Source organism: Zootoca vivipara, chromosome Z2 (genome assembly GCF_965207765.1).
Source record: "Zootoca vivipara chromosome Z2, rZooViv2.hap1.1, whole genome shotgun sequence".
Taxonomy (NCBI): domain Eukaryota; kingdom Metazoa; phylum Chordata; class Lepidosauria; order Squamata; family Lacertidae; genus Zootoca; species Zootoca vivipara.
This window is the reverse complement of record NC_142585.1, coordinates 34,197,825-34,210,656: the sequence shown is the minus strand read 5'-3', so window position 1 is coordinate 34,210,656 and position 12,832 is coordinate 34,197,825. Positions and strand designations below refer to the sequence as shown.

Here is a 12,832-nt window from a genome sequence, read left to right as displayed (position 1 = left end):
AGAGCATTTGGAGTGTGGAAGGGGAGTGACAGACACACAAACACACAGAAAAGTATGTGTGAAATTGCTTTGCCCTTACTGTGTCATTAAACCTGACAGGGTATTTTGTGGGAGCACATTTGCCACTGCAAAGGCAGCATTCTGGACAGCCCCAAGTCTTGACTCCTCTGCTGCAGACGCTTCCTCATTTATTCAGTTGTATGGAATACAACCAGGTTCAGTTTAAAAGCCAGTGCAAACAGCTGGCAGCCCCTCACAAAGACTTCTGACCCAACTGCAGCCGTGAAGCACCCATTTACTTTTAAAACACTTAGCCAGGGAAGATGACAAAGCACAATGTAACCCCTATCCCAACCAATTCTTCCAACCACAAAAAGGCAACATATACTGTATTTAATTAAGCAGACACAACTAACTCAACCCTGATTTAAGAGTAACTTTTTAAATCAATGAGATATGCTTAATCTGCAGAGCAGAAATGTTTAGTGGGCAAGGCTGTGTACAAATAGCTATCATTTTATAAGTTTTGCATCAATATATACATAAATTTCTACAGCCAAGGGGAGTCAGTATACTGTGACTTGCATAAAATTATAAACTCATAGGAAACCCCCCAGCAATATTTATCAAATTTGCACAATATTTCCCCCGCTGATATAGGTGGATAAGCAAAGCAGTTCTTTTCTCCCAAAAAACCCTCCTTAGTTTTCACCAAACACTCTCAAACCAGTGCCTTCAAAGCAATAGTGACGAAAAACTTGCTTCTTGGGTGCCAAACCTAGCACTCAAGTTCTGACCTTTGCCCAGGAACACCCACACCCAAATCTGTGAATTGTATATATATACAATCCTCAGCAAGAATGCCAAAAATAAAATACCAGTTTTATAGGAAAAGGAAGGTGACCACCCTTAGGGCCCAAATTCAGGTAAGGTTTAGATGCAGCAATAATCAATCTAGCAAGATGTTCTTGAACAGGATGTCTGGAACACCTTAACCCTCATTTCTGAGACAGGGAAGTGGCAGAAGGAGAAAGGGAGCCCATTGTCAAAAGCAGGAATCTGAGGTCATGCCCATGCTTTTTCTTTTTTGACTGCACATTATATATATATATGTATATATTGATATTTGGTTCTGAGAGCCTCTCCAAGTCTTGTGGCTCAAGGATGCAGTCTAGCCGAGATACCCACAATGACCATTCTGGCAAAACAAACAAAAAAGGAAACCGCAGAAGAGGCAAGCCACTTCATGCCAGCAAAATAGGAGCTGTGGAAGAGGCAAGCCTCTTTGCATGCCAATAGCCACCATATGCAAGCAGTGATCAAGAGGCAGTGTGAGAAGCCTGAGAATGTATCCCCCTTAATACTGTGCTGCAAGGATTAGGGCAGGTGTCTTGAACCTGTGTCCCCCCCCCAGGTGTTGTGGAACTACAGTTCCCATCAGTCTCAGCAAGCAAGGCCAATGGCCTGGGATGATGGGAATTGTAGTTGGGTAACATCTGAGGGCCAAGGTTCCCCACACCTGGATTAGGAAGAAAAAGGCTGAGTTTGGTAGCTCAAAATGCAGTCAGACAGCGCAGCACTGCAGGCATTTTCCAAAATGGTCATACCCTTTTCAAGACTGAGCCCTGATCCTCCATTATCCAGCCCATTATTTATAGCTGGAGAACCATAATCTTGTAGTTCCCATGATAAATCATACATACAATCCACACATTCTTTAACCACACCAGGGTTGTGTGTACCTTTTTAATAATAAATAATAATAATAATAATAATAATAATAATAATAATAATAATTCTGCACTGAAGTTCTGTGATCTGCCCAGATTATGCAAACATGCATGATGCCTAATTTGTGCAAAGCAAGCAAAGTGGGAAGGTACTGAAACAGAAATATCAACCCAGGAAAAATGCATCCCCCCCCAAAGTATCTTTGCACCCATTAAGGACTAGTAACTTGACTTTAAAATGAAAGTCAAATTTTGCAGCTTAAAAAAACAAACCTGTATTGCAACAGGTACACACACCACCCTGACTACCATTCTCCTCTCCCCACCCCAAAACTCTGCCTCTTGAGCAAACACTTACAAAAAGGCTTTGGAAATGATTGTAGGCTCTGTGGATGAAATCAGCCAGTCGGCTGTTTCTGCCGCAGGCAGGTCTCTCTCTCTCTCTCTCTCTCTCTCTCTCTCTCTCTCTCTCTCTCTCTCTCTCACACACACACACACACACACACACACACACACACATTTCAAGTAGATTCTCCAGGGCGAATCCCCGCTGGGCAAAGGGGACTCTCTTAAAAAAAAAAGATTTCTGGATGGAAGTGGGACAATAAGAAGCATTTCAGGTCAAAACGTCACAGCACCATAAACACAATATAATACTCACATCTCCCTCACACTGAGCAAAATCACAGAATAAAAAAAAAAGACAGAACAGAGAGGTTAGTGGACAAAAACATCAGCAACACAAAAGGCAAGAGATTCAGAAGTTAGGAGGGGAAAGAAACTAACAGACAGGGAAAGAGTCAACTCAGGAGAACAGGAAAGAAATTTGCTTTGGATGGCAAAATCAGCTCTATGAGTGGATAAGGAAGTCAGAGATAGGGAGAAGGTTTGCAATTCTGCAGTGGGGAGGGATGGTGGGCTGTGGATCATAGCTGCCAAGTTATCCCTTTTTTTAAGGGAAATTCCCTTATGCTGAATAGGCTTCCTCGTGAGAAAAGGGAAAACTTGGCAGCTATGCTATGGATACAGATGGAGAGAAGGGAGATTCAGTTCACATTTTAAGGAGAATGTTACCAAATCTGCACTTTCCAAAACAGTGTGCAAACTGAAACACACCCAGCCTTAAAAAATTATCCAAATTTTGCAATTCAATTCTCCAGCCTAGTAACATGTACAAAAATCCATTTACTGAGGTCAAGAGTGTGCAGATAAATGCATGTATTAGTGAAATGCAGCATACAAAGGTGGTGTTATAAGAGGAGAAAATATGCAAAAGAGAAATTTGCATGAAAATTTCATGCTGCTGAATTTTCACGAAGACTTTAAAATATATACTGTATATATATTACCAAATTGATGTGGAAAAGTGGAGAACTGGATTTAAGACTGGAAATATCAGGAATCAGAGACAAGCAGAAACTGACAGCACCCCCCATTGAAAGATTCACTCCTCCCAGCTGAAATGGGTCAGATCCACCCTCCCCTGGCTGTGGGCGAATGGATTTAAGAGAAGGTGGGATGGAGGTGTGTTTCTTTCAGGCTTCTCCTATTGAAGGGCTGGGGACCGAGGAGGGATACAGGGGAGGGATAATGGCAGGCAAGCCCCAGAGAGAGGGTGGAGTGGGGTTGGAACGCAGGAGAAGCTGGTGCTTCAAACCAAACACTTTTCAGTTCCAGCAAAAAAGGCAAGTTCACACAATCGTTTTCCCTACTCAGGTGGCAGCTGCAACCACTTTATTATGCGCCATACTCAATTCAGTTTCAGTGTTAACCTCCCAATCCCTGGCAGCTTTTTAATTTTTTTAAGTTCCCTAGAAAAAACAGGACGAGGCTTTTGACAAAATGTGCTGTTATCAGAGAGGTTGGCTAGGATGTGGCCTCACCCTGTAACAGGCACTCAGTTAGCAGGAAGGTGGGGAGCAGGAAACCTTGGCCCTCCAGACATTGTTGTACTACAACTCCCACTGTTCCTGAGTATTGGCCATTCTGGCTAACCTGGTGGGAGTCAGGAGTCCCAACATCTGGAGAGCCAGAGGTGTGTGGGGGGAGGTATAAAAAGGAACCTGGGCGGGGGTTTTTTATTGCAAAAAACGGCTCGTGTCATCATGGTTTTTAGTAAGCAGGCAACCCTAAGAACCAGAAGCACTAGGGCCAACTTGTGTATTTGGCAACCTAGTAAGCTAATGTTTCTTGACAACCTATGTGGATTCAGACAGTCGGATATCTGAAGTTTGGTCATAACAGAATGGGCAGGGTGGAATAAAGAAGCAACATCACGTTAAACGCATTGTTGCATTTATAGATGTCTGGGTCGGTTTTGATTTTTGTTAAAACACCTGTGCCCCCGCCGCCCAATATTGTTGGACTACAACTCCCATCATCCCTGACTACTGGCTATGCTGGTTGGGCGCTGATGGGATTTGGAGTTCAGCCCACCAGGAGGGCCACAGGTCCCCACATTAGTTGAAGGTTTTCCTCTGTGCAACACACAGCCCTGGCTAAAATCTCCCCTCCCCTCCTCTCCAGCTTCTGACTCTTGCAGGAGAGAACTGGCGATTGGTACCACGGCCAACAGCTTCTTTCCTACAACCAGTAGGGGCTGGAAGAACTGAGCACAGCCTCCTTGTGATACTGCATCCCGACTGGGCCCTTTCCCCCGTCAGCTAATATGTAACATAAAACTCAGATGCATTAAAGGTGGTCAAGAGTTTAAGTCCTACGAATGAGCACTGCTTCCCCCAAAATTGGGGTCAAGCCTTTCCAACAATGACAGTGATCAATTAAGGGGCTGTATGTGACATTCAATCTCTCCGTTGCTTGCCTGGCCTGCTCTATGTACCAAAAAATGGCAGACTTGCCAATTTTTAATGCAGGGTGTGGAGATGAGGTGCAAACATCCCCCAACAACTCCATTCCAGCTGTTCTGCAGGAATCTGCCTCCTCCTGGAGGAAAGTAAGAGTTCAACTACCTTAATTCGCACCCCAGGCCACACTTGGTGCTGAAACCTAGATCCCATCACCTCCCACTTAAAGGACTGGGCTATCTGAAGGACTGCCTAGGCACGTATGACTTTAGATGCAGAATCCCATAGCAAATGCCAAATGCAGACACATTAGATAGGGCAGGGGTAATTGGTTGAGTTAAAAAGTGGCTGCCCTCTCACCAATGAGCCATGTTCAAGGACCTTGTATTAATGAACCACTTATGTCCAGGGTGCCTCAGGGGCCACTTCAGTTGGTGAGGCTCGTCTGACAACAATGAGAAACTGAGCCTTTAACGTCATCGACCCAGCCCTGTGGAACTCTCTGCCACTGGAGATTACCAACAGGCACCTTCTGTGTCAACCTGCTGAAAAATGTTCTATTACTCACTCCGGCTTGCAGGTAGGTGGTGGTGGTGGTGGTGGTGGGTCAGGGAAGGAGAGAGGAGAGTTCAGACATCCTAGCCCTTCCTCCCCTCCCTAGGCGATGCACTGCATGCAGTTCAGAAGAGATTCAGGCCCACCAGAGGGGGGTGGAGTAGCAGAGCACATGTTGGAATCTTGTCACATGCAGGCATGAGTAAAAAGGCTAAGTGGGAGGGTAAGAGGGAGGACAAAACACACAAGAGGATTGCCAACAAGGAAGTAAGTGGGGAGGAGAAGAGAGGAGCATTACCGCTGCTTTGGCCTCTGCAGCCTTTGCTTTCTTCAGCCTCGCTTTGCACGCATCCAGGTCTAGACGGCGGTTTTGCAGGATCCGTCTCTCCTTCTGGGAAGGTAGAAGGGAAGTGTCAGGGGTTGTTGAGACTACTCCAGAGTAACGGCGCTCCACATGCTTGTCTTTCAACAATGTTTTATTGGTGCACTCTATTTACAGTGAGACAGGTGTGGAAAACATGTCTGCTCATTCCGATGCAGAATCCGGCACTGCTCCTCCGCGTGACTTCCTCCAACATAAGAGTCTCGGGACAGTGAACCTCCTTCCCCTTTTTCTCCTGCGTAATTCCGGAACCGGAGGAAAGGGCCTACGCTCCATGCTTTCCTTCTCCCCCCTTTCCCCCTCTATCTCCTCCCTCCTGTGTAGCTCCCCCCCCCCCGAGAGCTACAATTCCCAGTTTTTTTTAAACTACAATTCCCAGGATTCTTTTTTTTGGGGGGGGGAGCATGTACGTGTTTTGAACTGACTGAGGTGGTATTTGGCCAAGTTTTACCCAGAGTAGAGCCAATGAAATGAATGAACATGACTAAGTTAGGGCCATTGATTTCCATCGGTGGACGGACTACCACCTGTGGCACAGATGCCAGTCTAACACTACTTATTTATTGGTCGGAAAGTATCAGAGCATTTATTTAATTCCTCCTAGACATTAATTAACCCCCTCTCATCTCTTTGAAAATGTCTCAGGAGTCAACTCCTCTCTCGCTCTGCCACAAAACTGGCCTTTTCATAGGAAGCTGTCTTCTACTGAGTCAGGACCTAGCTTAATATTGCCTTAACTTATTTGCAGAGGCTTTCCAGGATTTAGGCAGCCCTTCCCCTAAGTAAGAAGCTACAGACCTATGTCTGAGCATAAAAATTCTAGTCCTCAGAGTTCTGAAGAGCGGACTGAATTAAACAGGAACACAGGAGACTAATTTATACTGAACAAGACCATTGGTCCACCTAGCTCAGTATTGTCCACCCTGATTGGCAGTGGCCCTCCAGGGTGCCAGGCAGGGGACATTCCTCAGCCCTACTTGGAGATGCCCTTGGGGGCCGAACTTGGGACCTTCTCCATGCAAAACAGGTGCTCTGAGCCCCCCGCCACTTACCGAAATAGTTCTCCAGTCACCCTCCAGGAAATTGCGCAGAGGGCTGAGGAAGTTGATGGAGGCAGAGTGGATGAAGTCCCTCTCTACTCCGCCCAAGCGCCGCTCTGTTTCACCAACTTTGATGAGGGTCTTCCCTGCGAGAGAGAAGACAAAGGGACTTCAGGCAGCTGACCTGGGCAAGGTCTTCACCTGCGTCAGGCCAACTCCACCTCTACGCAGGCAAGAGGTGACAATGGTGGTTCAGGGCAATTTTATTAGCTCAAGGTAAAAAGTACAAAAAAAGGTTTGGTGTTGGGTACATTTGCAGAATTAGTAGATATTTACACCAGCTTTAGGGATTGCCAATCAGAAGGTCGGCGGTTCGAATCCCCGCGACGGGGTGAGCTCCTGTTGCTTGGTCCCAGCTCCTGCCAACCTAGCAGTTCGAAAGCACCTCAAAGTGCAAGTAGATAAATAGGTATCGCTCTGGCGGGAAGGTAAACGCCGTTTCCGTGCACTGCTCTGGTTTGCCAGAAGCAGCTTTGTCATGCTGGCCACATGACCTGGAAGCTGTACACCGGCTCCCTCGGCCAATCAAGCAAGATGAGCGCCGCAACCCTAGAGTCGGTTACGACTGGACCTAATGGTAAGGGGTCCCTTTACATGTGCAGAATTGGTAGATATTTACACCAGCTTTAAACTTACAGTATATGGAAGAAAGACCTGCAACATGCAAATAAAATATTCTTTAAAAAATAATAATAATATTTATTCATTTTATAAAAAACAACAAACAACAAAGGAACAAAATACAACAATACAAACTAATAACAAAAACCAAACTCAGAACAAAAACATATAAAAACATTTCTTATATAAACCTTATTTTCATTCACATCATCAACTGACTTCCCTCGTTCCCTTCTTTCTGAATTTCATTATAAAACATCTTTAGCAGTTTATTCCCCATCATCTAAAAACCCAATCTTAATTGAATTATTCCTTTATCTATTTACCAATTATTTAAATTATACATTTACTAACTCTACTCTAAAATCTTAATTTTAACGCTCATAGCCTATATTATCTTCACTAAGGAAATTTTTATCTAAATATTACAATATTTTTTCAAATATATTTAAATTTTTTCCCAATCCTCTTCCACCGTCTCTTCCTTCTGGTCATGTAGTCTCCCAGTCATTTAAATAAAATATTCTAAATGGTATACACGCTGTAGTAACCCAAACCATACAGGTCTGCCTGAGCTCATGTGAGAATATTCCATAAAAATCCTATGCGGGTGGCGCTACATACCAGCGCAAATTGCCTCTATGTCACAATGTCCTCATAGCTTTTGGAGAGATTGTGGGGGGAAAGGAACCTTTCTCCATCTATGATGAGGCTGCCCACAAGTATTCCAGTTCTAGACAATGGCTTGCCAAGAAATGACCAAAATACTCAAACATCCCATTCCAACTGCACCACAGCTTTGCTTACTAAATCTATGGGTTGATAAACTGAAAGGTTTCAACTCTCAGGAACTCTTGACATGGAAACTGGCAGTTGCCAGAAGCTCAATGGTCCCCATATGGAAAAACTTTGCAGGACTTACAACTTTCAGTTTGGAATAAAAAAAATGCAGAGTTTAATACTTGCTGGGGGGGGGGGAACACACTCGTAAATTATGTGTATAAAGGCATGGAGAATCCTGAAAAATATCCTATGCTGTTTGATGGGATTATATCTTATAAACAAGAAATGAGGATGCCCAGGATTCCATCGCCACAGTACAATGTAAATTTTGGCTTTCCTGGTGGTCTTAAGTACTTTACCAACCTAATGTTTTGTCGCTCCCAGATATAGTGCACTGCTTTTTTGCACTTCTGTTTGTTTTTATTGTATTGATTCGTTTGATTTACATCAATAATACATTTCTTAAAGAAGAAAAGGGCAGGAGTCAGGCAGGGAGTCACACCCCTGCTTTAGCCTGAGTAACAGGAAGACAGGAAACTAAGGCAAGGGTTAGTCAGGAGGAGACTGCAGAGTTATTTCAGTTAGACTGACTTTTGGCCGAGTCGCAATAATGTGAAGGGGGACCAGTGATTACAGGCCGAACAATGAGGTTACATCCCCAAGCAATATTGCAGCACTCCCAGATTACAGCCATTTTCATTTGGATGGGCTAAAGGGAGTTGCTTGGAGTCTCCTGTGTTTGGGTGTGGGTGTGATCACCATGCAATTACAGGAGACCGAGATCATTAACTTGAGCCTCGGGGCTGTAATGGATTTTGCAAGAACCCAACATAATCAAATTGAGGAGCACCAGAGCAGAGAGAACAGGCAAATTCGTGCCTGATCGTCCGAGAGTACAAATTTCAGGAGGTTCTGGCTGCGACGAAAGGATGTTTATTGATTTTTGTGGAAGCAGAACTCTTCAGATGAGCAAAAGGGATGTAGGGAACCCAAAACTTGCCTTCTCTGTCACAGGATGTGGCCCTTGACCAGGAAAAGGCCACCCACATTTGAGGAGTCTGCCACTCCTATTGTGCCTGACTTCTGGCCATTTTGGCTGACGGCCTGCTGGAGAGTTAGAGACTACCAACAATAGCTTTGCCTCATTTCCTTTATGGGCAGAAGTAGTGACAGTGCAAAGACTTAGTATGGGCTTGTTTAGCCAGCCATTTTTTCACAGCAACCACCAACCTCCACATGCAAGTCCTCTGCACATCCCTGAAGATACAATGGCGGTGAGGCTTGACGAGAGACTCACCAACCCTCATCTTCTCAAAAAAGCTATGTGTAGGTCCACAAAACTCACCATAAGGGGAATTGGGGCCAAAGTCATTGGCTGCCTCAATCATATACTGAGCCAGGAGCTCCCCATTGGTGACCCGAGAGGGCACCTTCCGGTCCAGCTTCTCATAAAGGAACTCTTCAACTCTGGCACCTGGTGGGTGGGGAAAAAAGAGATTGTGTTAGGTCCTGAAAGCATTTTGGGAAAAGATATTGTATCTCTGGGGAGAAGTCAAGCCTGCAGAGCCAGTGACACAGGCACTTCAATAGGGATGGCCAACGTTTTTAGATTGATTCTTTAATTGTACAGTGGTACCTCATGTTACGGACGAGATCCGTTCCGGAGCCCCGTCTGTAACATGAAATGTCCGCAACTGTTTCTGCACATGTACGAAGCGCGATTTAGCACTTCTGCGCATGCACAAGCGGCAAAACTTGGAAGTAACCTGTTCCGGTACTTCCAGGTTGCCACGGGACGTAGTGCGAAAAGACACAACATGAAGCGGACGCAACATGAGGTATGACTGTACAATGAAAAGTGTCTCTATGACAGTGTCCGACTTTGGAATGCCCCCCACCCTCGAAAGGCTGGCTTGTAGACTTTACAAGCTTTTTGGAAGTGGGTTGGAGACCCTCCTATTTGTTTAGCCAATTTGGATGATTTCTTGCTGTTTTTACTTTATGAAACAAAAAACAGAACCACAATGCAGTTTGTAAGCTTTCTGTGTTTTTAAATCTTGCCATCGTCCATTATGGTTCTGTGTTACTTGAAATGGCTTTTACATGCTGCACGGATTGCTGCCTTGCAATCTACTTGATGAGGTGTGGTTAAGAAATGCTTTAAGGAAAACACAACAATATTTGGGGCTAGCGGCAAATATGAAAGGGGCTCTGCACAGGGTGGTGGAGAGAGGTGGCAGAACTGCTTCCTCCTCTTTGACAACAAGGATTGCAAGGAGAGGACCTCCTCTCTCCATCCCTAGATGCCAACCTTCCAGGCCCCACATCGTGTGCTCCTTCTTCCTCCTCTTCTTATATCCGGGGCTGCCAAACCATGCCAGATCCTGACAGAGCCAAGGGGGCCCCCCACCCGTGACACCCAATAGATCAATTTCTCCAAAACCTAAAGAGGTGCTTACTAGGGTTTGGCTGCAAGAGGACTTCAGTTTGACGTAAGATTTTCTCTGTCCAGTTCTTGGTGCAGTCTGCTCGGGCCATGAGGTTTTCAAAGTGGGCATCCAACTCTGTCTTCTCGGCCTGGCCAAACTTCTCCTCTGTGAACTGCAGGGGGGGGTGAGAGAGACAAAAATTGAAATATTTTAATTTGCCCTAAATGATATTGGGGGGTGGGACGGGACTAATGTATCAGAGCTAGTATGGTGTAGGGGTTAGCGTGCCTTTAAGCACATTGAACATTGTGCAACACAGAATGCTTCTTCTTTTGCTTTAAAAAAAAGCCTGGATAGCTCAGTTAGTTAGAGTGTGGTGCTGAAAACAGCTGCATATTCCTGCATTGCAGGGGGTTGGACTAGATGACCCCCAAGGTCTGTTCCAACTCTTTGATTCTATGATTCTAAAGTCCACCCTTCTAGGAAGTGGTGCAGTCTAGAACCACAACTCAGAACTCTGCATGATGGGTGCAACAGAAATTCTAGGCTGCAACCTACGTGCCAAATATTTGCAGAAGAATACAGCCTGCTAGTTGCTTTGCTGAGGGGATGGAGAGGCAAAAATATTATAGGGCACATTGCCAGTTCTTTCTTGAGATCTCCAGCAGAGCTCATTGCTCAGCTTCATGATGCCTCATTATAATGGAACCAGAGAAGGTTTTTGAAAAGCCACAGATCGTAAATGGTGGGAGCTCTCAAGGTATTACTTAGACAGCAGCAACTGTTCCTACTTTGCCTTCCATATTTCAGGAACACAGGAAGCTGCCGTATATCAAACCAGACTACTGGTCCATCTAGCTCAGTATTGCCTACACTGACCAGCAGCTGTGCTTCAGGTTTTCCATTGTCAGCCCTAACTGGAAATGTCAGTAGCGATTGAACCTGGGACCTTCTGCATGCAAAGCATGTGCTCTGCCACTGAGCTGTAGCCCTTAAAAAGTTAAGTAAGATTCCAGTCCTCAATGTTCTGAAGAAATGACTGATTTGAAATAAGAACGTAAGAAGCTGCCTTATCCAGAGTCAGACCACTGGTCCATCTAGCTCAGTATTGTCTACACTGGCTGGCAGCAGCCCTCTAGGGTTTCAGGCAGGGGATCTGTCTTCCCAGTCCCACCTGGAGATGCTGCTGGGGATTGAACTTGGGACCTTCTACATGCAAAGCAGATGCTCTGTCACTGAACTACGGTATGGGTCTTCCCAGTTTTATTTTAAAACTCTGGCAACATACAGACTTTACTGGTATATATATTTTTGTGTGTGTGGCTCTTGCTGCAAAACTGGCCACATTTGCAGCAGTTGTACAAATCCTAGCAGAAGCAGGTCTGACTCAAATTATGACTCAGCCACAGTCTTCAGGCTACATATGCTAATTGTCTGTAGCCTGATAGATTTGGGTAGCAAAGCAATATGTTCCTTTTTATAGGAATAATGGGAAATAAATGCAGAGAGGGACAATGGAAGCTGCCTTCCACTGAATCAGAACACTTATCCATTTAGCTCCATATTGTCCACAATGATTGGCAGCTGTTCTTTTCAGGATTTCAGGCAATGGGTCTTTCCCTAAACCTATCACGAGATTCTAGCAACATCTGTGGGGCACAAGGTTCCCCACACCTGCTTTTCAGGACGACATATCAACACCCAAACCATTTTTTTAAATAGTAAATGGGTACACACAGGCTCAGCACATTCCAGGCAAGGATTTGCTTATGGAGAGAGAGTATTTTCAGCAAGTGCTACAAAGCCCTCTCAACTGCAGCAGCAGCAACAATTGCATTGTAAAGTCGACTGGGGGGGGGAGCAAACAATGCAGGAAAAGCCTCCCAAACAAAAGTGGGTATTTTTTTCTTGGGGGGTGGGGAGAAAGTATGTTTCAGCACTTTCAGCTCAAAAACAGGGAAGTGTAATAAGCAAAATGGAACCAAAACACCCAAGGCAGACCCACTGAAATTGATGGGCATCACTCACTTAGATGCATGAATTTCAATGGGTTTTCTCTGAGTAGAACTGATTTAGTTGCAATACACCGACTGTATAGCATCAGGGGTGTGCAGCAATGGGTGGTTTACAGAAGATTTTGAGCTGGAAAATTTCCCATTCCATACCATGAGTAGGCAGGGGCTTTTGAATGAAAAACAGCAAAAAATAAATAAATGCTAATGCCATTCTTGGCATATTCAATAGATGTTTGGTGTTCTGGTCAAGGGAAGTTATTATTTCCTTTTCTTCCTTGGTCAGACCACGCCTAGATAACTGTGTCCAGTTGGGGTGACCTCAGTTTAAGGATACTGACAAGCTGGAATGTGTGTACGTAGAGGAGGGTGACCAAATGATGAAGGGTCTAGAAACCAAACCTTATGAGGAACGG

General features: G+C 44.9%; 1 protein-coding gene across 4 annotated transcripts in view; it reads right to left on the bottom strand.

Annotated features, from left to right (window-relative positions):
* The window catches only part of SH3GLB2 (SH3 domain containing GRB2 like, endophilin B2), a 53,720-nt gene that overhangs the window by 18,958 nt on the left and 21,930 nt on the right, over nucleotides 1-12,832 (bottom strand). For all 4 annotated transcript variants that reach the window (XM_035113033.3, XM_035113034.3, XM_035113037.3 and 1 more), the window contains exons 2-5: nucleotides 10,435-10,576; nucleotides 9,321-9,449; nucleotides 6,524-6,657; nucleotides 5,388-5,480 (exon numbers count right to left, since the gene is read on the bottom strand). In XM_035113033.3, the coding sequence (XP_034968924.1) occupies nucleotides 5,388-5,480; nucleotides 6,524-6,657; nucleotides 9,321-9,449; nucleotides 10,435-10,576 (498 nt within the window). The remainder of the gene's footprint in view (nucleotides 1-5,387; nucleotides 5,481-6,523; nucleotides 6,658-9,320; nucleotides 9,450-10,434; nucleotides 10,577-12,832) is intronic.